The sequence below is a fragment of the Macaca fascicularis genome, chromosome 11 (assembly GCF_037993035.2).
Source record: "Macaca fascicularis isolate 582-1 chromosome 11, T2T-MFA8v1.1".
Lineage (NCBI taxonomy): Eukaryota > Metazoa > Chordata > Mammalia > Primates > Cercopithecidae > Macaca > Macaca fascicularis.
Genome location: NC_088385.1, coordinates 47,009,508 through 47,037,076, shown reverse-complemented (window position 1 = coordinate 47,037,076; position 27,569 = coordinate 47,009,508). Strand labels below are relative to the sequence as shown.

At 41.1% G+C, this 27,569-nt stretch overlaps 1 protein-coding gene across 1 annotated transcript in view; it reads right to left on the bottom strand.

Moving 5' to 3' along the window:
• The window catches only part of MUC19 (mucin 19, oligomeric), a 195,188-nt gene that overhangs the window by 53,044 nt on the left and 114,575 nt on the right, over nucleotides 1–27,569 (bottom strand). The window contains 37 exon segments of the mRNA XM_065525213.2: nucleotides 401–451; nucleotides 596–649; nucleotides 911–943; nucleotides 1,549–1,602; nucleotides 3,709–3,762; nucleotides 3,909–3,962; nucleotides 4,229–4,273; nucleotides 4,877–4,930; nucleotides 5,168–5,212; nucleotides 5,359–5,412; nucleotides 5,944–5,997; nucleotides 6,602–6,655; nucleotides 6,804–6,857; nucleotides 8,150–8,203; nucleotides 9,351–9,404; nucleotides 15,189–15,242; nucleotides 15,817–15,870; nucleotides 16,027–16,080; nucleotides 16,242–16,295; nucleotides 17,256–17,309; nucleotides 17,430–17,483; nucleotides 18,058–18,111; nucleotides 18,268–18,324; nucleotides 19,007–19,057; nucleotides 19,189–19,242; nucleotides 20,188–20,241; nucleotides 20,362–20,415; nucleotides 21,198–21,251; nucleotides 22,117–22,170; nucleotides 22,295–22,348; nucleotides 23,330–23,383; nucleotides 23,983–24,036; nucleotides 24,185–24,238; nucleotides 25,191–25,244; nucleotides 25,383–25,436; nucleotides 26,388–26,441; nucleotides 27,123–27,176. Coding sequence (XP_065381285.1) covers nucleotides 401–451; nucleotides 596–649; nucleotides 911–943; nucleotides 1,549–1,602; nucleotides 3,709–3,762; nucleotides 3,909–3,962; nucleotides 4,229–4,273; nucleotides 4,877–4,930; nucleotides 5,168–5,212; nucleotides 5,359–5,412; nucleotides 5,944–5,997; nucleotides 6,602–6,655; nucleotides 6,804–6,857; nucleotides 8,150–8,203; nucleotides 9,351–9,404; nucleotides 15,189–15,242; nucleotides 15,817–15,870; nucleotides 16,027–16,080; nucleotides 16,242–16,295; nucleotides 17,256–17,309; nucleotides 17,430–17,483; nucleotides 18,058–18,111; nucleotides 18,268–18,324; nucleotides 19,007–19,057; nucleotides 19,189–19,242; nucleotides 20,188–20,241; nucleotides 20,362–20,415; nucleotides 21,198–21,251; nucleotides 22,117–22,170; nucleotides 22,295–22,348; nucleotides 23,330–23,383; nucleotides 23,983–24,036; nucleotides 24,185–24,238; nucleotides 25,191–25,244; nucleotides 25,383–25,436; nucleotides 26,388–26,441; nucleotides 27,123–27,176 — 1,956 coding nt within the window.

Genomic DNA, 27,569 nt, shown 5'->3' with positions numbered 1-27,569 from the left:
GGGAACTCTGTTTTGTTAATGTGTCAGCAAGCTCTTTCAGAGGTTTCTAGACCAGGAGTTAATCTTTATGTTTTGCACGCACAATTTCTATAGAATATTTAATGAGAAAAATGTTAGTGGCTATTATTTCCTTTATATATCACCGAGGGAAAGAAAGACCTTTCTCTCTAATCACACAACTGATGCTCAGTGCCTTAGCTCCATGGTGAAGTCTCCTTGAAGCAGAGGAAAGGAAGATAAAAGCATTTGAGTGTTGACGTTTACGTATTGGTAAAATCTTGCCTATTTGGAATTGTGTTTTTTCCCCAACAAAAATGCTCTTCACAGGAAGTACAAATGGTAGATGTGATTGAGACAATGTGACCTACTGGGAAGGAGGTAGTGGATTGTCAGTTCTTACTTGCAGTTGTAACGCCAGTCACTCGTGTTGCTTCAGGAGAAGCTGTCACTGCTTGGAGAAGAAAGACACAAATGGAAAAGATTCAGGGGGCATGGAATGCAATGGTGGAGCTCCTGCATAGAAGCACCAAAAGTAAAGACATGTTACTGTAGCCAAGCATCCATGAAAGGATTCCCCACCACAAGGTAGACTCACCTGTGCTGAAACTTCCAGGGGCAACTGTTGTGGCAGGAGCTACCACTGAGATGCCTGAAACACAAAGAAACTGAGGTGATCACAGTGAATGAGTAAGTCAAATGAGGACCCAAATCTAAAAGGGATATGCTGTGTTTCTGTATGCATTTGCCATAACAGAAATCTCTTTCTCTGAGCACAAGGAAGGTGGAAAAATTGATGTATTTACTGCTTTCAACAGTTCATAATAAAGGAGATAGAGAGACAGTGTTTCAAGTACAAACACAACTGAAAATTTGACAAAAGAGAAACTAGATGCATTTTCCCAATGCTCACCTGCTTGCTTCCCTGTTGCTGCAGTGATGCCTGCTGTGAGATAGAAAGAGGAGGGAAGAAAGGTTTAAATGTGTTGAAACTTCAGATATAGGAGAAAATGTTGGACAAGCCAATTGTTAGCTACACAATTATGGATGCATGCTCCCTGTTTCCGTGAGGCTCTTTTCTACTTCATGCACATTCACACAGAAAACTTTCTGGTTTCCAGCTCAAATGCTGGTGAGAGTTGTAACTCAATAGAAAAATCCCATCCTGTCATCCGACTTGATGAAGGCAGGCTCAATTCTAGGACTGGTAGTTTTTCCAAATAAATTAACAAATAAATAACAGCAATCCTATTTTGAATTACTTGCAATGTCTCTAAATGAAACACAACTCTCTCAAGGAAAGCTTGAGAGTACTAATCCTTATGAGGCCAAAGTATGGGCTATTTATTGTCACCAGTTTTGAGTTCAGTTCCACTAGTGCCACTCCCTACAATGGAAGTTGTGGCTTCTGAGGGGAAGAGTAGAATAGTGAAGTCTGGGAATTTGGAATACTGGAGGGGATTTGGGGGTGTTATTTTATCATAGCCGTCCTAAAAGAGATACTGTGACATGTGACATTAAATAAGAGGCATTTCCTTCTTGTTAAACTACCTGTGGTGGAAGTTTCAGATATAATGGTTGTTCCAGATAATTTTCCAGTGGTACCTAAAATGCAAAAAAGGAAAATGAAACTATAGAGTATTATCTCCCCAACTAAGCTTGGAAGCATCAATGTGGCCCTAAAGCACTGGAAGCCCATTCCTGAGTACACTGTTTCTATAGAATAAAAATGAACAGCTGCTTAGCACTGGGCTTTCCAGGCCAACATGGGATAGATGTGTGGCTACTGGGTTTCCCTTTTACTACAAGGCAAGGGGAGAATAGTCCTTTAAATCTGTTTGCCTTCCAGAGACATAGCCCCCTGCTGTGACAGAAGTGCCTACAGGAGAAACAAAGCATGGTTTTATCTTTATAAGTAGAACTCTTTCATACAACTTGAGGGCATTTTAATAATCACTTGACTTTATGAAGCTTTCTAGTGAGGGGATACAGAAAATAAGCATCATGTATAATTAAAGTAGAAAAATGTCAAGCTGAATAAAAAGGAATGAGATCATGTCCTTTGCAGGGACATGGATGGAGCGGGAGGCCATCATCCTCAGCAAACTATCACAGGAATGGAAAACCAAACACCGCTTCTTCTCACTCTTAAGTGGGGGGTTGAGCAATGAGATCGAATGGACACAGGGAGGGGAACATCACATGCCAAGGCAAATTAAAGGATGGGTCAATAGGTGCAACAAACCACCATGGCACACGTATCCCTATGTAACAAACCTGCACATATCCCGGAACTTAAAGTAAAAGAAAAAGAAAAAGAAAAGAAAATGTCAAGCTGTGGGTGGAAAGGTAAACTGGCTAAGGAAGACTGGAAGTCCTGGAGGGCTGGAATGCATGTAATATACTCTCAATCCTCATATCAGACAAAAATGTCTCCATAGGCCAGGATACTGGAGATAGCCTGGCTGAGACATCTGAGGTCATGGAATTTATAAGCAGAATAACTTTTCAGACTGTTATGACATAATATGGCCTCAGAGAATGCCGACTTCTCCTCAAATGCTTTCATATTATTTGTTATTGCAGCCACCAAAATTGAGAGATGATGAGAGCCTCAGGCCTCTGCCTGAAAAGCTCACCTCCAGGTGGTCCTGCTTGAGTGGTCCCACTGCCTCCTGGGAAAGTTGTGGCCTCTGAGAGAGAAAGGAACAGAATGTAAGAATTAACAGCATTTGCAGTGACCTGGATGAGACTGGAGACTATTATTCTAAGTGAAGTAACTCAGGAATGGAAAACCAAACATCGTATGTTCTCACTGATATGTGGGAGCTAAGCTATGAGGACACAAAGGCATAAGAATGATACAATGGACTTTGGGGACTTGGTAGGGAAGAGTGGGAGGGGGCAAGGGATAAAAGACTACAAATAGGGTGCAGTGTATACTGCTCAGGTGATGGGTGCACCAAAATCTCACAAATCCCCATTAAAGAACTTACTCACGTAACCAAATACCACCTGTACCCCAATAACTTATGGAAAAATAAAATAAAAAATAATTTTTTTTAAAAAAAAAAGGCTGCACAGGACATTCTGAGCCTCCCATAAGCTGTATTGCCCAAGAGGCCACATTCAGAATTCCTGACCTGTGTGGGCACTTCCAGCTTCCAGAGATTTCCCAGAGATGCCCTCAGTAGTACCTGAAATTAGAAAGGATTGTAATTGGTTAATTTGTGGTCTTTAATTTAACAGACATGGGCTCTTAATAATAAAACAAATTAAATGTTTGTTTCTTTAATATACCAGGAAATTAATTTTTCTGGACTTTAGTTTTGAGAGTGAATCCACACTTTGCCCATGGAACATATCATTCCCTGAGCAAGTTTACTGTGATTTGTTCTGAGAGAAAGTCTTCCACCACTAGTCCCTTTCTTAGGTTTTAATGATAGCAATGTACACTTGGGCCCAAATCATCTATGTAACTGTCAGGGAATGGGTCTCATGATGCTGTGATGAAGGATCCTTAGACCCACGGTGCAAGACATAAGGAGGAAAATTTGAAAGGTCTGTACTGTATTTATTGATGTCAAATGTTGGACATCTGTTAGATTTTCCTTAATATGCCAATTCTGGGGAATTCAAAAAGTATTTACATATTTCAGGCCAGATTCTTGGGAAGGTTTCAGGAATAGTTAATACCTTAACAGAGCTCACCTGTGATTATTTCAGCTTTTGTTGTTTCTCTTTCTCCTACAGAAGTTGTGGCCTCTGAGAAAGAGGAAAACAGGACAGAAGTGATGAACAATATTTCAACACCATGGAAAACCTATGGTAGTTCTCCTACCCAGGGTAACACTGGAGGAGAATTTGTCATAGATGGACTCGTGGAGGAATGTGCCATCTCAGGGACCCACCTGTGTTGGAACTGCCAGGTGCAACAGTTGTGCCAGGAGCTACCCCAGTGGTGGCTGAAACACAAAGGGTCTGAGATCATCACAGTGACTTGTGTTTGTCTTCTGAAGACCTGCCTCCAGAAGGAATCTGGGTGTATCTTTGTTATATCAAAGAGCCCTTTCACTGCTTCCTGATGAACTGAGAATTGTACGCCTTTGCTGTGACCCATAGCATTAACAAAGCAGTGGAAATAGTAATGTGCCCAAATTGAGGTCCCTCCACTGAATTTCATACATTCACTCCCAGACAAGGAAATGGGGTGGTTTTCTCTCCCCTTCACTGGTCAGGCTCCCAGTTGCTTGGCCTCCTGAGGCTGCCGTGGTGCCTGCCATGGGATGAAAACCAGAACAATGTTTTCATGTGCCAAGAACACTGGAAAATATTTCACATCATTATTGCTTTTTTGAGTGAGAAAACTTTTATATAGGGTATGCCTGCTTCTAGAACTTATATTGTTTTCTTTCCAGAAATACACTGTTTTCCAGCTCCCCTACACCATAGTGGTATGTATGACTTTGCAGGAGAAATCTCTTATGCTGATTGCACCACCAGCCCCTCTTTAGAAAGTTACAGCTGTGGGGCTAGATGTTGGTTTTAAGAGTTTTCCAGAATATGTTCAGTGTGAGAAAACACTGAAAGTAAATGCAAACCACTACCTAGGAAAACACACTCCCAAAAGATGAGCCTACGGAGAGTCACAATGTATGCTAAACCCTAAGCTGTGCTCTGCTTATTCTCACCTGGGCTGGATCCAGACGGAGGAACGCTGCGGCCTTCTATTAAAGTTGTGGCCTCTGGGGGAGGAAGTGATGAATGGTGAGATCAGAATTTGGGATATTGGGAAAAGAATGAGGTTGGTATTTCATCAAAGCAGCTCTAAAACTATATTATATGGTTAAACATGGAGATTTCCTGCTTATCAACCTACCAGTGTGGGACGTTCTAGATATAGCAGTTGTCCCAGATAATTCTTCTGTAGTAACTAACAGTGGAAAAAGAAAGGGATCAACATGTCATTACTTCCTAAATCAGTTGTGGAAGTAGCTATGTGGCTTTAATCCACTGGAAGAACGTTCCTGAAAGCCTCTATTTTGTAAGGAAATAAACTATAAGCGACTACCACTTCATGTTCTGGCCCACCTATCCATCACTGTTGCTTCTGGGGTTCCCTTTCCATAGAGCACACTGAATGTGGATGGGAACCCTATCTCCTCCTCACCTGTTTCACTTTCAGATGCTGAGCTCTCTGGTGTGACAGAGGTACCTTCAGGAGAAAAAAAAAAGCAGATGACATTCATCTTTCTGAATTTTACTCATCAATTACCTCAGGCATTTTGATACTGAGAATTTGAAAATAGAACTTGTTAACTCTAATCCTAGCATATGAGGACTGTATTTAGTCCTTCCTACCTGGTCTGGAGCTCTGTGAACTGCTGCTGACTCGAGCTGAAACCACAGTTGTACCTGTTAAAGAAAGTGGAGTGAAAAAATCTTCAAATAAAACATTTCACCTTTCAACTAAGCTTTATTAAGTATCTCTTTCATGTGATATTGTTTTAGGCCCTTGGGATGTATGAGTGAGCAAAATGTTCAAAGACCTCTCTCCTAAAGCACCTTACATTCTAGTAGCTGGAGGACAACAATGAACAATAAATGTAACAAAGAAGTCAGTGGGAAAGATGTTAGTAAACACTTTAGGAAAAAGGCAAGTTGTATAAAAGGGTCAAGGACCCTGATAAGCAGGGGTTATCCAGCAGCTCACCCTCATCCCTGCTACATAATAACTAGCTCTGCAAACCTGGGTTCCTGGAAATCCAGAGGGATAAGTCAGGTGAGGCCAGGGAATTCCTAGGCACACCCAGGTTTTGACTCTGGCATGTTATCTTCCCAGAGGAAATGCAGGCTCCTTTCCTCTGCCCACTTTCACATCAATGTCTTCACTGCAGAGAACAGGGATTTGATAAAAGCACCAAGGCCTCAGAGTAAAAAACTCACCTCCTGGACGTTCTGTTTGGCTGGTGTCACCCCCTACTATGGAAGTTGTGGCGCCTGAGAAAGAAAAGAAAGGAAGGGGCAAAGATTAAGGTTTGGGAGACCATACACAGTGCTGCAGGCAGACTATGTCAACCAAGGTGCCCATGTCCAGATTTTGCATGTATTTTCAGACTCGCCTGTCTTGTAACTTCCAGGTTTCAGTGTTTTTCCAGAGACTACGCTAGTAATACCTACAATAACAAAGAGATGGTGTCACTAGTTCAACAGTTTGTCCACTGATTTGAATAGGAATCTCAAATCCCCACTTGGAAGCAAACTATTATTCTGACACTTGCAGTGCTAGAAGTAATTCGTATTTGTCCATGCAATACTTCTTTCCACACAGTTTCACTGAGACAGTTCCCAACTATCATGTCCTTCTTTTTGGCGGGGAAATTGGAATTTTCTCCCTATATTACCTATTTTTCTGTCATGGTTTTACGTTACGATGCTTTAATGAAAGCCCTTGTAAGCCCAGGAAATAAGGAGGCAATATAATGATTGTGTAGTCTTTGTCTCTGAATTTTCACAATATAGCATAGACAAATCATGTAGATATTTTCGGAAGACTATTGAAGGTGTCATTAGGAATTACAGGTCTTAGTCTAGCAGCACTCACCTGTGGCTCTTCCAATGCTTGTTATTCCACTTACTCCTAGGAAAGTGGTGGCCTCTAAGGGAGACAAAGGGATAAGAGTTACCTGGAGTATATTTAAGGATTGTGGAGAAGATATGGTGCTACTCCTGCAAAAAATAATATAAAGGAGATATCTAATTATGCGAGGGCACGTGGAAGATTCCATGTCAACCTGTTGACTTACCTGTCTTGGAACGGCCAGGGGCAACAGTTGTGGCAGGAACTACCCCAGTGGTGGCTGAAACACAATGGGAACTGGCATCACCACAGTGACTCCTGTTTGCCTCCTGAAGACCTGCCTCTAGAAGGAATCTGTTTACATCTTTAAGATGTCAAAGGTCACTTTTTCTGGCTGCCACTCTGATGTGTTTTCCCATTCATTAATAAACTACCAAGTTGGGGCATTATAGCTGACATCCCATGACAGCGAGACAGACAGTTTTCTCCCATATTTACCTATTTCACTGCCAGGAATAGAAGACAAAAAACATTTGCTTTATAATAATTGTATCTATTTCTAATTACATTTTTAATTGACCTATAATTTTACATATTTCCAGTGCGAGGTTTTGATCTAGATGTACATACATTGCATAATAGTCAAGTCATGGTCTTTAGCATAACCATAATCTCTGACATTTATCATAGCTTTGTGGTAAGTAAATTTAGAATCCTCTTGATCTGCTTTGGCTGTGTCCGCACCCAAATTTCATCTCGAAATGTAGCTCCCACAATTCACATGTGTCATGGGAGGACCCGGTGGGAGATAGTCGAATCATGGGGGTGGGTCTTTCTCCTGCTGTTTTTGTGATAGTGAACAAGTCTCACAAGATCTGATGGTTTTACAAAGGGGAGGTCCCCTGCACAAGCTCTCTCTTGCGTGTTGCCATGTAAGTCATGCCTTTTGCCTTCCACCATGATTGTGAGGCCTCCATAGTTACGTGGAACTGTGAGTCCATTAAACCTCTTTTTCTTTATAAACTATGCAGTCTTAGGTATGTCTTTATCAGCAGCATGAAAATGGACTGATACATCTCTCTTCAAGGTATTCTCAAATATATACTATAATACTGCTTACTGTAGGCACTCCACTACACTATAGACCACCAGAACTAATGCCTGCTATCTAATTGTGATTTTGTCCCCATTGACTTATTACTAATTATTTCTATCACTTTAGGGCAAAAAAATCTATGTAGGCATGACTCCAAGATTCATATACCTCTACTTCCCAGGGTTAAAACTGCTTTTAGTTCCTACTACTATGCTGAAAATATTTCAATATAATGTTATAGGGAAATTTCTCAAAACAATTACATTCCATTTACACCCCAACTAGAAGAGTCAACCCATTTGAAAAGTGTATATTAAAAGGTTAAGGAAAATATTAGATTAAAAAATATATTTGTCCTTAGACAGATTGTCCCTAAATAAATTACTTCATATTCTGTAGGAAAGCCTACTTCCAAACAAGTCATCCTGAAAATCATGATTCTTGGTAACTCCCAAATCTTGAGCTGCCATCCTCACCTGTTTTGGATTCACTTCTGGTACTGCTCCTGTCTCCTGTGAGAGTTGTGGCCTCTGAGGAAAGAAAGAGAAGAATCAAGAGGTCTAGGAAATTTGAGATGCTGGTAAAAAGTACTGAGTTGCTATTTTATTACTGAATTTCTACAAAGTTATCACCCATGCAAGATGATGATATCTTTCTTATTGAACTACCTGTGTTGGAACCTCCTGATGAAATGGTTGTCCCAGAGAATTTACCAGAAGTCCCTAAAATGAGAAAGTAAAGGAGCTAATAGAGCAAGCAGTACTGGAATCAGCAATGTGGTCCTGAAACACTGAAAGACCTTTCTTGAAAACTTGTTTCAGAAAATATGAACCACGAATAATTTTTTGCCAACTTACTAACGTTTTTATGCTGACTATCCCTTCCCCTGTACTCTACTGAAAAAGGAAGCTTAACTTCACTTTCTTGATTTTACTTCAAATATTGTGCTTTCCTTGTGCTCCCAGGAAAGAGAAAAAGACTTGAACATTCTAAATGTTCTCATATCGGTAACTGGCGATATTGTGCTTATCAGATGCTGAGCAATGCCCTACTATGAGATATTTATACCCTCCCCTGCTGATTTTAAGTAGTTCATCCTACCTTGCTTCAGACCCTCTGAACTGCTGCTGACACCAAATGAAACTGTGGTGGTAGCTGCTAAATTAAACATAGTGACACTCTGCATAAGAATATACCAGTCACCCATCTCACATTATGGAAGCATTTTCTCTGTGCCTGACATCCTCTTCTCAGAGAAAAGAATAGACAAACGTCTCTGCCTCATGTGATTTACGGTTTATGGGAGAGGGAAAACATGAAATAAACAAGAAGTGTAATAAATACGTTCGAGAGATGGCAGCAGGTGATAGTGCTATGCAGAGTGGTGATGAGCAGAGCAGGGAGAATCAGGGTTCTGGGGAGGCTGCTGCAGGTCAGTGGGCCTCAGACAGGTGTTCAGAGAACTAACACTGTCACACAGGCCATGGGACAATGCCTGACTTAGATAACCCAGTGTCTGAAACTCCTTAGCAGAACTACTCAGGTTGGCCAGAATACATGTTGACCTTCCAGACAAGAATTAAGCCCCTTCCTTGGCCCCGTTTCTCATGTATGTGTTATCCTGAGCACAAAACAGCAATGATGAGAACTCTGAAGGCAGGGACTGATGAAGCTTACTTCCTGGAGCTTCTGATCTGGTGGTCCTGACCCCTCTGGTGGAACTTGTGGCCACTGAGAGAAAAGAAAGCAGGGATGACATCTACAGTATGGGAAGTACAGGGTTATGTAACCCTACGAGCCTGTCACCCGAGCAGCCATGGTGTAGCATTCCCTGTGTGGCTTTGAACTTGCCTGTGTTGTCGTTCCCAGGCTCCAGAGTCTTTCCAGAGAATGCCCCAGTGGTAGCTACTAAGAAAGAGATGGGTAATCGTGGGTCAGTACCTTGTCATCATCAAGTGGGCAGAGAATAACAACCTCAAAGTGGATAAATCTGTATGCTTATTCAATATTTCAGGAAACTGGGCTTTAAATCCCAAAAGGTCATCCATAGACTCCTCATTTAATATCCTTCCCGTGGTATAGTACCAAAGGAACTTTTACTTATTGAGTCTCCATTTCTCCAGGTTTCAGGAACAGGGTCCTAGCAGCTACCACCCTAGATTCTTTATATAACTATCAAATGGCTGCATGATTATCTTGGGAACTAGTGGGAGGGTCGCTTAAAGTATAGAAAGAAATTAAATTTTGAGTTTCTGATTTGCTATTACTGATTTGCTAATTTTGAGTTTCTGATTTGCTCTTACTTTCAATAGCAAAACCACAGTTACTTTTGCAACAACCTAATATAATTAATGAACGAAGGTAAGATTTTACCTAACAATGCTCAATGTTGCAGAAATGGGTAGCATGCATACATTTCAAGCAATAACCTTTAATGGATATTATTAAAAAGTGAGTCCAATGACCCAGCAATGCTCACCGGTGGTTATTCTACCTCTTGTTTTTGTACTTCCACCTAGAGAAGCTGTGGCCCCTGAGAGACAGAAAAATGGAAAGGCATATTAAGAAATATTCAATAAAACTGAAAAGAACATGATACAACTTCTTGAAAGAACAGCTCCAGAGGAGACATCGAACATCGAAATACGGGCAGAGCTCAGAAGGTTTCCTGGCAACCTGCAGACTCACCCGTGTTGGAACTGCCAGGGGCAAGAGTTGTGCCAGGAGCTGCCCTAGCGGTGGCTGAAACAAGGAAAAGTGGGATCACCATGGTGATCAACTTTTCCCTTTCCTGTAGGCCTGCCTCTAAAACTACCCAGATCTACCTTAATTATTTATAAATGGCGCTTTCCATGATCCTCCCTGATGTCATGTCCTGTATATTTTCTCCATATCCATTTTACTAGCAAAACAATCAGAAGGTCCGGTTCCTCAACCTAAGGCAATATTTCTGGTCTTCCATCAGGAGACAGGTGGTGGAGCCCATGTTTACCACTTTACTCCCCAGAATGTGGAAGACAAAAACAATTTTCCTGGGACTTTTACGCATCAAGAATATATTTTACATTTCTGTTGCTTCTGAGGTTTGAAAACCACTATTTCAGTATGTTTCTAAGGCTCATTTCAGTTAATTCTTCTGCCCTAGATAAAAACTGTTTATAGTTCCTAGTAATACCCTTGCAACATTTCCAAGTATCCTCACAGGAGAAACGTCTCAGAACAAATGCAACAGAAATCTCACTTTAAAAGAGGCTACTGGTAAAGTTTTATAAACAGTAAAATCTAAAGAAAATTCTGTGGGACCTAAGATCCATTATACTTAAATAGATGCATAATATTCTGCAGAAAAGTCCACGCCCAAACAAGACATTCTAATGAGAGTCAAGATTCCTGGTAATATGTGAATTATGGGCTGCTCTTCCTCCCCTGCTCTGGATTCAGTTTCTGTACTGCCCCTGCCTCCTGTGAAAGTTGTGACCTCTGAGAAAAGGAAGAATAGGATCAAGAGGTCTGGGAGACACTGGTAAAAAGCATGAGTTGCTATTTTGTGATTGCAGCTCCTCAAAGTCATCATGCATTCAAGATGAGGATTTCCTTCCCATTCAACTACCTGTGTGGGAACCTCCAGATGTAATTGTTGTCCCAGGGAATTCACCAGGAGTACCTAAAATGAGAAGGTAAAGGAGCTAATAGGACAAACAACACTGGAAACAGCAATGCTGCCTTGATCCACTGGAAAACCTTTCCTCAGAATCTCTGTTTCTGAAGATAATGAACCATGAATAGGTTTCCCTGCAATGTATGCACTACTGTTTTTTTGTTTTGTTTTGTTTTGTTTGTTTTGTTTTGTTTTGTTTGGTTTGGTTTGGTTTGGTTTGGTTTGGTACTGACTATTTCTTCCATCACAGCCTATTCAAAAAGAAGGAAGTTTAAACTCACTTTACAGATTTCATGTCCAGTGACTTGGCTCCCTGGTGTTCCAGGAGCAAGAGAAACTCTTGAATATTCTAACTGTTCTCCTTTGTGGAACAGGTAATCCTGTGATTACCATGTTTTTAAGAATAAACACATAGGAGACATTTATAGCTTCCTTTAGTGTTTTTCTGTAGCCTATGCCAACTGGCATGGGATCCTGTGAACTGCTGCTGACAGGAAGGGAAACTGTGGTGGTAGCTACTGAAGTGAACAGACTGACATTCTACATAAGAATATGCCTATCACGACTGGATTAAGAAAATGTGGCACATATACACCATGGAATACTATGCAGCCATAAAAAAGGATGAGTTCGTGTCCTTTGTAGGGACATGGATGCAGCTGGAAACTATCATTCTCAGCAAACTATCGCAAGAACCAAAAACCAAATACCGCATGTTCTCACTCCTAGGTGGGAATTGAACAATGAGATCACTTGGACACAGGAAGGGGATCATCACACACCAGGTCCTATTGCGAGGGCGGGGGGGAGGGATAGCATTAGGAGATACACCTAATGTAAATGGCGAGTTAATGGGTGCAGCACACCAACATGGCACAGGTATACATATGTAACAAACCTGCACGTTGTGCACATGTACCCTAGAACTTAAAGTGTAATAAAAAAAAATTAAAAATTAAAAAAAGAATATGCCTGTCACTTCTCTTATATTCTAGATGCATTTCTACTGTGCCTGATAGTCCTGTCAGTGAGAAGAAAGGACTCTGCCTCATGTGATTTACATTTGATTTACGGAAAACAGAAAATTAACAAGAAGGATAATAAATATGTTTGAGTGATGGCATGAGGTTATAGTACTTTGCGGAATCATGATGAGCAGAGCAGGGAGAATCAGTATTCCGGGAAGGCTGCTGCAGGTCAGTGGGCCTCAGACAGGTGTCCAGAGAACTAACACTGTCACACAGGCCATGGAACAATGCCTGACTTAGATGGCCCAGTTTCTGAAACTCCTTAACAGAACTACTCAGGATGGTCAGAATACATATTGTGCTTTCAGACAAGAAGTAACCGCCTTTCCTTGGCCACCATTCTCATTTATGTGTTCACCTCAGCACAACAGGGCAGTGAGAAGAACCCCAAAGTCTGAAAATGACGAAGCTTACCTCCTGGAGCTTCTGACCCAGTGGCCCTGACCCCTCCTGTGGAACTTGTGGCCTCTGAGAGAAAAGAAAGCAAGAATGAAGTCTGCAGTATGGGGAGTGCAGGGTTATGTAACCCTAGGAGCCTGTCACCCAAGCAGCCATGGTGTAGCATTCCCTGTGTGGCTTTGAACTTGCCTGTGTTGTCGTTCCCAGGCTCCAGAGTCTTTCCAGAGAATGCCCCAGTGGTAGCTATTAAGAAAGAGATGGGTAGTCGTGGGTCAGTACCTTGTCATCATCAAGTGGGCAGAGAATAACAACCTCACAAATGGCCAAATCTGTATGCTTATTCAATATTTCAGGAAACCAGGCTTTAAATCCCAAAAGGTCATCCATAGACTCCTCATATAACATCCTTCCCACGGCATAGCACCAAAGGAATTTAACTTATTGGGTCTCCATTTCTCTAGATTTCAGGAAGAGGCTCCTAGCAGCTATCACTCTAGATTCTCTACATAACTATCCAATGGCTGCATGATTACCTTGGGAACGAGCGGGATGGTCTGCTTAAAGTGTATAAATAAATTAAATTTTGAGTTTGTGATTTGCTATCACTGAATTGCTATTTTTGAGTGTCTGATTTGCTATTAATTTCAATAGCGAACCTGCAGTTACTTTTGCACCAACCTGATATACTTAATAAATTAAGGTAAGATTTTACCTAATAATGTTCCATGTGGAAAAATATGTGACATGCATATATTTCAAGCAATAACCTTTAATGGATATTTTTTTAAAGTGAGTGCAACGACCCAGCAATGCTCACCGGTGGTTATTCTACCCCTTGTCGTTGCACTTCCACCTAGGGAAGCTGTGGCCCCTGAGAGACAGAAAAACAGGGAAGTCATATTAGGAAATATTCAAGGACCATGAAAAGAACATGATGCAACTTCTTGAAAGAACAGCAGCAGAGGAGACATCGAACATCGAAATATGGGAGGAGCTCTGAAGGTTCCCTGGCAACCTGCAGACTCACCCGTGTTGGAACTGCCAGGGGCAAGAGTTGTGCCAGGAGCTGCCCTGCTGGTGGCTGAAACACAAGGAAGAGTGTGATCACCATGATGATCAACTTTTCCCTTTCCTGTAGGCCTGCCTCTACACTGGCAAAAAGCATCAAGTTGCTATTTTGTGATTGCAGCTCTACAACGTCATCATGCATTCAAGATGAGGATTTCCTTCCCATTCAACTACCTGTGTGGGATCCTCCAGATGTAATTGTTGTCCCAGGGAATTCACCAGAAGTACCTACAATGAGAAGGTAAAGCAGCTAATAGGACCAACAACACTGGAAACAGCAATGCTGCCTTGATCCACTAGAAGACCTTTCCTCAGAATCTCTGTTTCTGAAGAAAATGAATCGTGAATGATTTTCCCTGCAATGTATACACTATTGTTTTGCTACTGGCTATTTTTTCCATCACAGGCTATTTAAAAAGAGGGAAGTTTAATCTGACTTTATAGATTTCGTGTACAGTGACTTGGCTATCCGGTGATCCAGGAGCAAGAAGAAGTGTTGAACATTCTAAGTGTTCTCCTTTGTGGAAAAGGTAATATTGTAATTATCATGTTTTTAAGAATAAACACATAGGATATGTTTATAGACTCCTTTAGTGTTTTTCTGTAGCCTGTGCAAACTGGCATGGGATCCTGTGAACTGCTGCTGACACGAAGGGAAATGAGGATGTTAGCCATTGAAGTAAACAGAGTGACTTTCTACGTAAGAATATGCCTGTCAGTCCTCTCATATTCTGGAACCATTTCCATTATGCCTGACAGTCTTCTTTCAACGAGAAGAAGAGACAAAGGTCTCTGCCTCATGTGATTTACATTTGTGGGAGAGGGAACAGATGAAATAAACAAGGAGTGTAAAAAACATGTTAGTAAGATAGTAGCAGGTGATTGTACTTTGCGGAATCATGATGAGCAGAGCAGATAGAATCAGTGTTCCAGGAAGGCTGCTGCAGGTCAGTGGGCCTCAGACAAGTGTCCAGAGAACTAACACTGTCACACAAGCCATGTGACAATGCCTGACTCAGATAGCCCAGTTTCTGAAACTCCTTAACAGAACTACTCAGGATGGTCAGTTGTTGTGCTTCCAGACAAGAAGTAACCGCCTTTCCTTGGCCACCATTCTCATTTATGTGTTCACCTCAGCACAACAGGGCAGTGAGAAGAATCTCAAAGCCTGGGAATGGCGAAACATACCTCCTGGAGCTTCTGACCCGGTGGCCCTGACCCCTCCTGTGGAACTTGTGGCCTCTGAGAGAAAAGAAAGCAAGAATGAAGTCTGCAGTATGGGGAGTGCAGGGTTATGTAACCCTAGGAGCCTGTCACCCAAGCAGCCATGGTGTAGCATTCCCTGTGTGGCTTTGAACTTGCCTGTGTTGTCGTTCCCAGGCTCCAGAGTCTTTCCAGAGAATGCCCCAGTGGTAGCTATTAAGAAAGAGATGGGTAGTCGTGGGTCAGTACCTTGTCATCATCAAGTGGGCAGAGAATAACAACCTCACAAATGGCCAACTCTGTATGCTTATTCAATATTTCAGGAAACCAGGCTTTAAATCCCAAAAGGTCATCCATAGACTCCTCATATAACATCCTTCCCACGGCATAGTACCAAAGGAATTTAACTTATTGGGTCTCCATTTCTCTAGATTTCAGGAAGAGGCTCCTAGCAGCTATCACTCTAGATTCTCTACATAACTATCCAATGGCTGCATGATTACCTTGGGAACGAGCGGGACGGTCTGCTTAAAGTGTATAAATAAATTAAATTTTGAGTTTGTGATTTGCTATCACTGAATTGCTATTTTTGAGTGTCTGATTTGCTATTAATTTCAATAGCGAACCTGCAGTTACTTTTGCACCAACCTGATATACTTAATAAATTAAGGTAAGATTTTACCTAATAATGTTCCATGTGGAAAAATATGTGACATGCATATATTTCAAGCAATAACCTTTAATGGATATTTTTAAAGAGTGAGTCCAATGACTCAGTAATGCTCACCGGTGGTTATTCTACCCCTTGTCGTTGCACTTCCACCTAGGGAAGCTGTGGCCCCTGAGAGACAGAAAAACAGGGAAGTCATATTAGGAAATATTCAAGGACCATGAAAAGAACATGATGCAACTTCTTGAAAGAACAGCAGCAGAGGAGACATCGAACATCGAAATATGGGAGGAGCTCTGAAGGTTCCCTGGCAACCTGCAGACTCACCCGTGTTGGAACTGCCAGGGGCAAGAGTTGTGCCAGGAGCTGCCCTGCTGGTGGCTGAAACACAAGGAAGAGTGTGATCACCATGATGATCAACTTTTCCCTTTCCTGTAGGCCTGCCTCTACACTGGCAAAAAGCATCAAGTTGCTATTTTGTGATTGCAGCTCTACAACGTCATCATGCATTCAAGATGAGGATTTCCTTCCCATTCAACTACCTGTGTGGGATCCTCCAGATGTAATTGTTGTCCCAGGGAATTCACCAGAAGTACCTACAATGAGAAGGTAAAGCAGCTAATAGGACCAACAACACTGGAAACAGCAATGCTGCCTTGATCCACTAGAAGACCTTTCCTCAGAATCTCTGTTTCTGAAGAAAATGAATCGTGAATGATTTTCCCTGCAATGTATACACTATTGTTTTGCTACTGGCTATTTTTTCCATCACAGGCTATTTAAAAAGAGGGAAGTTTAATCTGACTTTATAGATTTCGTGTACAGTGACTTGGCTATCCGGTGATCCAGGAGCAAGAAGAAGTGTTGAACATTCTAAGTGTTCTCCTTTGTGGAAAAGGTAATATTGTAATTATCATGTTTTTAAGAATAAACACATAGGATATGTTTATAGACTCCTTTAGTGTTTTTCTGTAGCCTGTGCAAACTGGCATGGGATCCTGTGAACTGCTGCTGACACGAAGGGAAATGAGGATGTTAGCCATTGAAGTAAACAGAGTGACTTTCTACGTAAGAATATGCCTGTCAGTCCTCTCATATTCTGGAACCATTTCCATTATGCCTGACAGTCTTCTTTCAACGAGAAGAAGAGACAAAGGTCTCTGCCTCATGTGATTTACATTTGTGGGAGAGGGAACAGATGAAATAAACAAGGAGTGTAAAAAACATGTTAGTAAGATAGTAGCAGGTGATTGTACTTTGCGGAATCATGATGAGCAGAGCAGATAGAATCAGTGTTCCAGGAAGGCTGCTGCAGGTCAGTGGGCCTCAGACAAGTGTCCAGAGAACTAACACTGTCACACAAGCCATGTGACAATGCCTGACTCAGATAGCCCAGTTTCTGAAACTCCTTAACAGAACTACTCAGGATGGTCAGTTGTTGTGCTTCCAGACAAGAAGTAACCGCCTTTCCTTGGCCACCATTCTCATTTATGTGTTCACCTCAGCACAACAGGGCAGTGAGAAGAATCTCAAAGCCTGGGAATGGCGAAACATACCTCCTGGAGCTTCTGACCCGGTGGCCCTGACCCCTCCTGTGGAACTTGTGGCCTCTGAGAGAAAAGAAAGCAAGAATGAAGTCTGCAGTATGGGGAGTGCAGGGTTATGTAACCCTAGGAGCCTGTCACCCAAGCAGCCATGGTGTAGCATTCCCTGTGTGGCTTTGAACTTGCCTGTGTTGTCGTTCCCAGGCTCCAGAGTCTTTCCAGAGAATGCCCCAGTGGTAGCTATTAAGAAAGAGATGGGTAGTCGTGGGTCAGTACCTTGTCATCATCAAGTGGGCAGAGAATAACAACCTCACAAATGGCCAACTCTGTATGCTTATTCAATATTTCAGGAAACCAGGCTTTAAATCCCAAAAGGTCATCCATAGACTCCTCATATAACATCCTTCCCACGGCATAGTACCAAAGGAATTTAACTTATTGGGTCTCCATTTCTCTAGATTTCAGGAAGAGGCTCCTAGCAGCTATCACTCTAGATTCTCTACATAACTATCCAATGGCTGCATGATTACCTTGGGAACGAGCGGGACGGTCTGCTTAAAGTGTATAAATAAATTAAATTTTGAGTTTGTGATTTGCTATCACTGAATTGCTATTTTTGAGTGTCTGATTTGCTATTAATTTCAATAGCGAACCTGCAGTTACTTTTGCACCAACCTGATATACTTAATAAATTAAGGTAAGATTTTACCTAATAATGTTCCATGTGGAAAAATATGTGACATGCATATATTTCAAGCAATAACCTTTAATGGATATTTTTAAAGAGTGAGTCCAATGACTCAGTAATGCTCACCGGTGGTTATTCTACCCCTTGTCGTTGCACTTCCACCTAGGGAAGCTGTGGCCCCTGAGAGACAGAAAAACAGGGAAGTCATATTAGGAAATATTCAAGGACCATGAAAAGAACATGATGCAACTTCTTGAAAGAACAGCAGCAGAGGAGACATCGAACATCGAAATATGGGAGGAGCTCTGAAGGTTCCCTGGCAACCTGCAGACTCACCCGTGTTGGAACTGCCAGGGGCAAGAGTTGTGCCAGGAGCTGCCCTGCTGGTGGCTGAAACACAAGGAAGAGTGTGATCACCATGATGATCAACTTTTCCCTTTCCTGCAGGCCTGCCTCTAAAAACTATCTAGGCCTATCTGAATTATTTATAAATGGTACTTTCACCGATTCTTCCTGAGGTGGTACCCTGTATAATTATCGTTATCCATTTTACTAGCAAAACAATCAGAAGGTCGAGTTCCTCAACCTAAGGCAATATTTCTGGTCTTCCATCAGGAGACAGGTGGTGGTCCCCATGTTTACCATTTTACTTCCCAGAATATGGAAGACAAAAACAATTTTCCTGGGACTCTTACACATCAAGAATATACTAAACATTTCTCTTGCTTCTAAGTCATCAAACCACTCTTTAGGAACGTTTCTAAGGTTCACTTAAGTTTTCTCTTCTTCCCTACAACAAAACTGTTCATAGTTCCTAGTAATACCCTGGCAACGTTTTTATGTAACCTCACAGGAGGAAGTTCTCAGAACAAATGCAATAGATATCCCAGTATAAAAGAGGCTATTGGCAAAGTTTTAGAAACTATAAAATCTAAAGGAAGTTCTACTGGGCCTAAGATTCATTATCCCTAAATAAATGCATAATATTCTGCAGAAAAGTCACTCCCAAACAAGTCATCCTAATGAGTCAAGATTCACAGTAACATGCGAATTATGGGCTGCTCATCCTCATCTGCTCTGGATTCAGTTCCTGTACTGCCCCTGCCTCCTGTGAAAGTTGTGGCCTCTGAGAAAAGAAAGAATAGGATCAAGGGGTCTGGGAGATACTGGTAAAAAGCATTGAGTCACTCTTTCACGACTGCAGCTCTACAAAGTCATCATGCATTCAAGATGCAGATTTCCTTCCCATTCAACTACCTGTGTGGGAACCTCCAGATGTAAATGTTGTCCCTGGGAATTCACCAGAGGTACCTAAAATGAGAAGGTAAAGGAGCTAATAGGACAAACAACACTGGAAACAGCAATGCTGCCTTGATCCACTGGAAGACCTTTCCTCAGATTCTCTGTTTCAGAGGGAAATGAACCATGATGGTTTTCCCTCCAATGCATTGACTATTGTTTTGCTACTGACTACTTCTTCCATCACAGCCTATTTAGAAAGAAGAAAGTTTAATCGCACTTTACAGATTTCATGTCCAGTGACTTGGCTCTCTGGTGATCTAGGAGCAAGAAAAAGTCTTGAACATTCTAAGTGTTTTCCTTTATGGAACAGGTAATCCTGTGATTATCATGTTTTTAAGAATAAACACATAGATGTTTATAGCTTCCTTTAATGTCTTTATGTAGCCTATGCCAACTGGCATGCAATCCTGTGAGCTGCTGCTGACACCAAGGGCAACTGTGTTGGTACCAATTGAAGTAACCAGAGTGACATTCTACATAAGAATATGCCTGTCACTCACCTCATATTCTAGAAGAATTTTCACTGTGTCTGACAGTGAGAAGAAGAAAGTCTCTGCCTCATGTGATTTACATTTGTGGAAGAGGGAACACAGGAAATAAACAAGAAGTATAACAAATATGTTTGAGAGATGGCAGCAGGTGATAGTGCTTTGTGGAATCATGATGAGCAGAGCAGGGACAATCAGGGTTCCAAGAAGACTGCTGCAGGTCAGTGGGCCTCAGCCAGGTGTCCAGAGAACTAACACTGTCACACAGGTCATGGAGCAATGCCTGACATACATAAGCCAGTGAATCAAATTCTTTAGCAGGACTACTCAGGATGGTCAGAATACATGTTGTGCTTCCAGGCAAGAAGTAACCCCCTTTCCTTGGCCCCCATTCTCATTCATGTGTTCACCTTAGCACAACAGGGAAATGAGGAGAACCCTGAGATCTGGGACTGACGAAGCTTACCTCCTGGAGCTTCTGATCCGGTGGCCCTGACCCCTCCTGTGGAACTTGTGGCCTCTGAGAGAAAAGAAAGCAAGAATGAAGTCTGCAGTATGGGGAGTACAGAGTTATGTAACCCTAGGAGCCTGTCACCCGAGCAGCCATGGTGTAGCATTCCCTGTGTGCTTGTTGACTTGCCTGTGTTGTCATTCCCAGGTTCCAGAGTCTTTCCAGAGAATTCCCCAGTGGTAGCTACTAAGAAAGAGAAGAGTAGTCACGGGTCAGTACCTCATTACCATGAAGTGGGCAGACAGTATCAGCAAATAAAGAGACACAGTTTGCATACTTATTTATTATTTCAGTAAACTGGGATTTTTTTTTTTTTTTTTTTTTTTTTTTTGAGACAGAGTCTCACTCTTACCTAGACTAGAGCATAATGGCACAATCTCAGCTCACTGCAACCTCCACCTCCTGGGCTCAAGCCATCCTCCAGCCTTAGCCTCCCGAGTAGCTGGGACTACAAGCAGATGCCACCATGCCCAGCTAATTTTTGTATTATTATTATGATTATTATTATTTGTAGAGACAGGGTTTCACCATATCACCCAGGCTGGTCTCAATCTCCTTGGCTTAAGTGATCCTCCCACCTCGGTCTCTCAAAGTTCTGGGATTATAGGCATGAGTCACCATGCCCGGCTATAAACTGGGCTTTTTATGTCTAATAGTAATCTGCATATTCTTCATAAAATATACATGTGACAAAATATTTACCAAGTAATTTTTTACTTATTGGGCTTTCTTTCTTCTAGAGTTCAGGACTAGAGAGGTAGAAGCTAACTCTATCTCACAGCTTCTGTTCAAAGCTGTTCAAAGCAGAGGAAATAAGAACAAAATCTGAGAATCTGAAACCTCAGTCAATGAATAATGGTAAGATTATCTTTAATAATCCTCAGTATTGGAGAAATGATTCGCATGGATACATTTCAGTCTGTAATCCTTTGGGGGTATTAATGGCAGGTGAATGCAATGCTCACCTGTGGCTAATCCACTTCTTGTGGTCCCACTTCGTCTAATGTATGTTGTGGTCTCTAAGAGAGAGAAAAGCAGACAGGACATATTTGGAAAATATTGAAAGGCCATGAAACAGATATATTATTCATGGATAGAATTGCACCAAATGAGGCGTCTAACTATGTAAAGATCCTTGAAGAGTTTCCTGACAACCTGTAGACTCACTTGTATTGGAACTGCCAGGGGCAAGAATTGTGCCAGAAGTTATCCCAGTGGTGGATGAAACATCAAGAGGACTGTGGTCATTATGGTGAAAGAATCTAAGCATATCATCATTATATCCAAAAAACTCTTTTTCTGGTTCTTCCCTGATGATAGGCCAGATGTATTTTCTCATTAACAAATTTATTATCAAACTAGTAAGAGTGATCAATTTCTCAACATGTGGCAATAGTCTTGGAATTCCATGAGAGGAAGATAGGTGGTTTCCTCCCATATTCATTGGCTTTACTTTAAAAAATTTAAGCTTAATGAGAATTTTAGACATTCACAAAATAATTATTATTTGTATTGCTTTGGGTCATAGAAACCTTTACCAGCCATGATTTCAAGGTTCGTTTACCTTGTCTCTACTTCCCAAGAACAAAACTCTTTTAAGCTCATACTAAAACCCTGGAAGTGTTTATAACCTTATAGGAGAAATTTCTCAAAACAAATTCAAGAGGCATCACATTCAAAAGACACTATTGGTAATTTGTGTGTATTTAAAAAAAAAAAATGTAAAAAAAAGTTCTTCGGGCTTAGATTCATTTTCCCTAAAAAAAAAATAAAATAAAATAAAATAAAAATGCACAATGTTCTGCAGCAAAGTTCACTTCTAAACAAGTCATAATAATAAAAGTCATAATTCAAATAACTCCCAAATCGTGGCCTGCTCCTCACCTGCTATGGATTCAGTTCCAATACTGCCCCTGCTTCCTGTCACAGCTGTGGTCTCTGCGGGAAAAAGAGAATCAAGAGGTGTAAGGAATTGAAGATACAAGGAAAAAGTTATTTTATGATTGCAGCTCTAAAAAGTTATCATACATTCAACATGAGGATTTCCTTCTTGTTGAACTACCTGTGTGGGAATCTCCAGATGTAATGGTTGTTTCTGGGAATTCACCAGAAGTATCTAAAATGAGAAGAGTAAAGGTGCTAATAGAGCAAAGAATAGTAAAAGAAGTTATATGATCCTGAACCACTAGAGGCCTTTCCTAAGAACATGTGTTTTGGAAGGAAAGGAACCGTGAATGACTACCCCTTTATTTCTTTGCCCCTCAACTGAACATTGTTGCTTCTGGGATTCCCTTTCCATAGATCCCAGAGAATGTGAAAGGAGACTTTATCTCCCCCTCACCCGTTGAACTTCCAGAAGCTGGGCTCCCTGATGTGACAATGATGTGTTAAGAAGAAAAAAGCAGACTACCTTCTATCTTTATAAATATTTCTCATCAATCACTTGAGGTATTTTGATATTCACATGTTTAAAAAAGAACTCTCTAACTCTAATATTGCCATGTGATGACTTTATTCAATCTATTCTACCTGGCTTGGAATTCTGACTTCCGGTGAAACTATAGTTGTACCAATTAAATAGAATGAACTACTTCAAAATAATTTATTTCATCATTCCACTAATATTTATTAAGCAACTCTTCTGTGCAATATTGTTTAGGACCTTGGGATGTATCAGTCAGCAAAATGTTCAAAGATCTTTCTCCTAATGCACCTTACATTCTAGCAGCTGGAGGCCAGCAATGAACAAGAAATATAATAAATAAGTCAGTGTGAAAGATGTTAGTAAACACTTTGGGAAAAAGGCAAATTGTATAAAAGGCAAATTGTATGCCCTGATTGGTGGGGGGTATCCAGCAGCTTGCCTTATCCTTGCTACATAATAACTAGCTTTGCAAGCCTGGGCTGCTAGAAATCCAGAGGGATAAGCCAGATGAGTGCAGGGAATTCCTAGGCACAACCAGCTTTGTGATTCTGGCATGCTGTGTTCCCAGAGAAAATGTGGGCCCCTTTCCTCAGCCCACCTTCACATCAATGTCTTCACTGCAGAGAACAGGGATTTGATAAAAGCACCAAGGCCTCAGAGTAAAAAACTCACCTCCTGGACGTTCTGCTTGGCTGGTGTCACCCCCTACCATGGAAGTTGTGGCCCCTGAGAGAGAGAGAAAAGAAAGGAAGGAGTGAAGACTAGTTTTTGAGAGAGTACACACGGCGCTGTGGGCAGAGTATGTCAACAAAGGTGCCCATGTCCAGATTTTGCATGTATTTTCAGACTTGCCTGTCTTGTAACTTCCAGGTTTCAGTGTTTTTCCAGAGACTACAACGGTAATACCTACAACGAGAAAGAGATGGTGTCACTAGCTGAACTCTATTTCCACTTGGTTTCTATAGGAATCTCAAATCCCCACTTAGAAGCAAACTATTACTCTGAACTCACAGTGCTAGAAGAAATTCATATTTGTCCCACGCAACATTTCTTTCCACAGCAATTTTACTGAGACAGTTATCAACTATCATGTCCTTCTCTTTGGGGGAAAGATAAGAATTTTCTCCCCATATTACTTATTTATCTGTCATTGGTTTGACATCATGATGGTTTAGTGAGGGACTTTGTAAGCTCAGGAAATAAGGAGACTGTCTAGTCTTTTTTATGAATTTTCTCAATATAGCATATACAAATCATGTAGATATTTTCAGAAGACTATTGAAGGTGTCATTAGGAATTACAGGTCTTAGTCTAGCAGCACTCACCCGTGGCTCTTCCAACACTTGTTGTTCCACTTACTCCTAGGAAAGTGGTGGCCTCTAAGGGAGACAAAGGGATAAGAGTTACCTGGAGTATATTTAAGGATTGTGGAGAAGATATGGTGCTACTCCTGCAAAAAATAATACAAAGGAGATGTCTAATTATGGGAGGGCATGTGGAAGATTCCATGTCAACCTGTTGACTTACCTGTCTTGGAAGGGCCAGGGGCAACAGTTGTGGCAGGAACTACCCCAGTGGTGGCTGAAACACAAGGGAAAGTGGCATCACCACAGTGACTCCTGTTTGTCTCCTGAAGACCTGCCTCTAGAAGGAATCTGTTTACATCTTTAAGATGTCAAAGGTCACTTTCTCTGGCTGCCACTCTGATGTGTTTTCCCATTCATTAATAAACTACCAATGCAGTCAAAGGGGCAAAATTTGGAGATTACACCTGACATTCCATAACAGCAAAACAGGTGGTTTTCTCTCATACTTACCCATTATACTGCCAGAGCTAGAAGACAAAAAATTCTTTATTTCATGATAATTTAATCTATTTTTACTTTTCTTTCTAATTTTTATATAAGTATACATATTTCTGGGGGTTGTATGGGAGGTTTTGATATATGTATATATTATGTAAAAATCAAGTCATGATATTTAGCTTATCCATCATCTCACTTATCATTGCTTTGTGGGCAGAACATTCAGAACCTTCTTGTCAAGGATATTTGAATGTACACCATAATATTGTTGACCATAGGCACCTCACTGCTACAAAACACCAGAACTAATTACTCCTAATTGCTCCCCATTGACCTAATACTATAATTATGTCTCTTGCTTTGGAGGCAAGGAAACATCTATACAGGCATGTTTTTAAAGTTCATTTGTGTTATCTCTACTTCCTGGAATCAAAACTGTTTTCTAACCTCTACTATTACACTGGAAATATTTATACATTATATTATGTGGAAATTTCTCAAAACAATTACATCCCATTTACACCTCATCTAGAAGAGTCAACCCATTCAAAAAGAGGATTTTAGGATATTTATAGGGAAATATTAAATTAAAAAATATATTTGGCCTCAGTTACATTGTCTGTAAATCCATATTTCATATTCTGTAGGAAAGCCTACTTCTAAGCAAGTCATCCTCATGAGAGTCATGATTCATGGTAAATCCCAAATTGTGGGCTGCTCTTCCTCACCTGTTCTGAATTCACTTTCAGTGTTGCCCCTGCTACCTGCGAGAGTTGTGGCCTCTGAGGAAAGAAAGAGGAAAATCATGAGGTCTGGGGAATTTGAGATATGAGTAAAAAACATCGAGGCGCTATTTTATGACTGCAGCTCTACAAAGTTATCATGCACGCAAAATGAAGATTTCCTTCTCATTGACCTACCTGTGTGGGAACCTCCAGATGAAATGGTTGTCCCGGAGAATTTACCAGAGGTAGCTAAAATGAGAATATAAAGAGCTAACAGAGCAAGCAGTACTGGAATCAGCACTGTGGTCTTGAACCATTGGAAAATTTTCTTGACAACTTCTATTTTAGAAAAAATAAACACCATAATTTTTTGTGAACTTATTGTTTAATGTTCTCGCACTGACTATTCCTTCCACTGTACCCTAGCAAAAAAAAAAAAAAAGAAGGAAGCTTAATTTCACTTTACTGATTCCACTTCCAGTGATGTGGCTCCCTGCCATTCCAGCGGGAAAAGAAGGAAACATTTTGATATTTCCAATGTTCTTATTTGTATAACTGGTGATAGTGTGATAATCAGGTATTTAAGAATACACTTATGTCAATATTTTTACATTTCCATGGTGTTTTAAGTAGCCTCCTTGACTTCCTCCAGACCCAATAAACTGCTGCTGACACCAAGTGAAACTGTGAAGTAAACAGTGACTCTCTACATGAGAATATGCCTGTCACTCATCTCATATTTTATAAGCATTTCCTCTGTGCCTGACATCATCCTCTCAGTGAAGAGAACAGACAAAGTATCTGCCTTGTGAGATTTGTGTCTGTGAGAGAGGAAATAGAAAATATGCAAGAAGTGTAATAAACATGTTAGAGAGATGGCAACAGGTGATAGTGCTTTGTGGAATCATGATGGCCTGAGTGGGGAGAATCAGGGTTCTGTGGAGGCTGCTGCAGGTCAGTGGGTCTCAGCTAGGTGTCCAGAGAACTAACACTGTCACACAGGCCGTGGAGCAATGCCTAACTTAGATGACCAAGTGGCAGGAATTCCTTAGCAGGACTACTCAGGATAGTCAGAATATATGTTGTGCTTCTAGACAAGAAGTAACCCCCTTTCCTTAGCCCCCATTCTCATTTATGTGTTCACCTCAGCACAACAGGGCAATGAGGAGAACCCTGAGGTTTGGGACTGGCGAACCTTACCTCCTGGAGCTTCTGTTCCAGTGGCTCTGACCCCTCCTGTGGAACTTGTGGCCTCTGAGAGAAAAGAAAGCAAGCATGAAGTCTGCAGTATGGGGAATACAGGGTTACATTACCCTAGTACCCTAGGAGGTTATGTTACACCTGTGCAGCCACGGTGTAGCATTCCTTGTGTGCTTTTTGACTTGCCTGTGTTACCATTCCCAGGTTCCAGAGTCTTTCCAGAGAATGCCCCATTGGTAGCTATTAAGAAAGGGATGGGGCAATGGGGGGTCATTACCTCATTACTATGACGTGAGAAAAGAGTATTAAGCAAATAAATGGACACAGGCTGTATACTTATTCATTATTTCAATAAACTGGCCTTTAAATGCCAAAAACTAATCTCTACACTTCTCAGATAATATTCTTCCCATGGTCTATTTACCCAATTTTTTTTTAACTTATTAGGCTTCCTTTTCTCAAGATTTCATGAATAGGGAGATAGAAGCTAACTCTAGATTTTCTATGTAACTGTCAGTCAAATGGCTGCATGATTACCTTGGGGGGCAATAGAAGAGTCTGTTCAAGCACAAGAAATAAGAATGAAATTTGAGATTCTGTATTTAGTCAGTGAAAAATGGTAGGAACTTTCCTAACAATGTTAATATGGGAGAAATGAGAGTATGGATACTTTTCAAGCCACAGGCTTTATTGGATCTTATTAGCAAGTGAGTGCAATGAACCAGTAATGCTCACCTGTCGCTATTCCACCTCTTGTCTTTGCACTTTCTTGTAGGGAAGTTGTGGACTCTGAGAGACAGAAAAACAGAAAAGACATATTTGGAAAATATTCAAAGGTCATGAAACAGATAGGGAATTACTCTCATAAACAATAACACCAGAAGAGATATCTAATTATGAGAGGAGCTCTGAAGAGTTCCCTGTCAACCTGCAGAACCATTTAATTCTCAATGCAATCAGAGGGGCCAGTTCTTCAGCTGGAAGCAATATACATTCCATGAGAGGGAGAGACACGATTTTCCATACTCACCAATTTACTGCCAGGAATGAAAGACAAAAAATTAAGTTTGCTGGCAATTTGAGATGTCAAGAAAGCACTAATAATTATACTGTTTTTAGGGCATGGAAACCTCTATTTACAAGTATTTCTAGGATTCATTTACATTATCTCTCCTTCCCTGG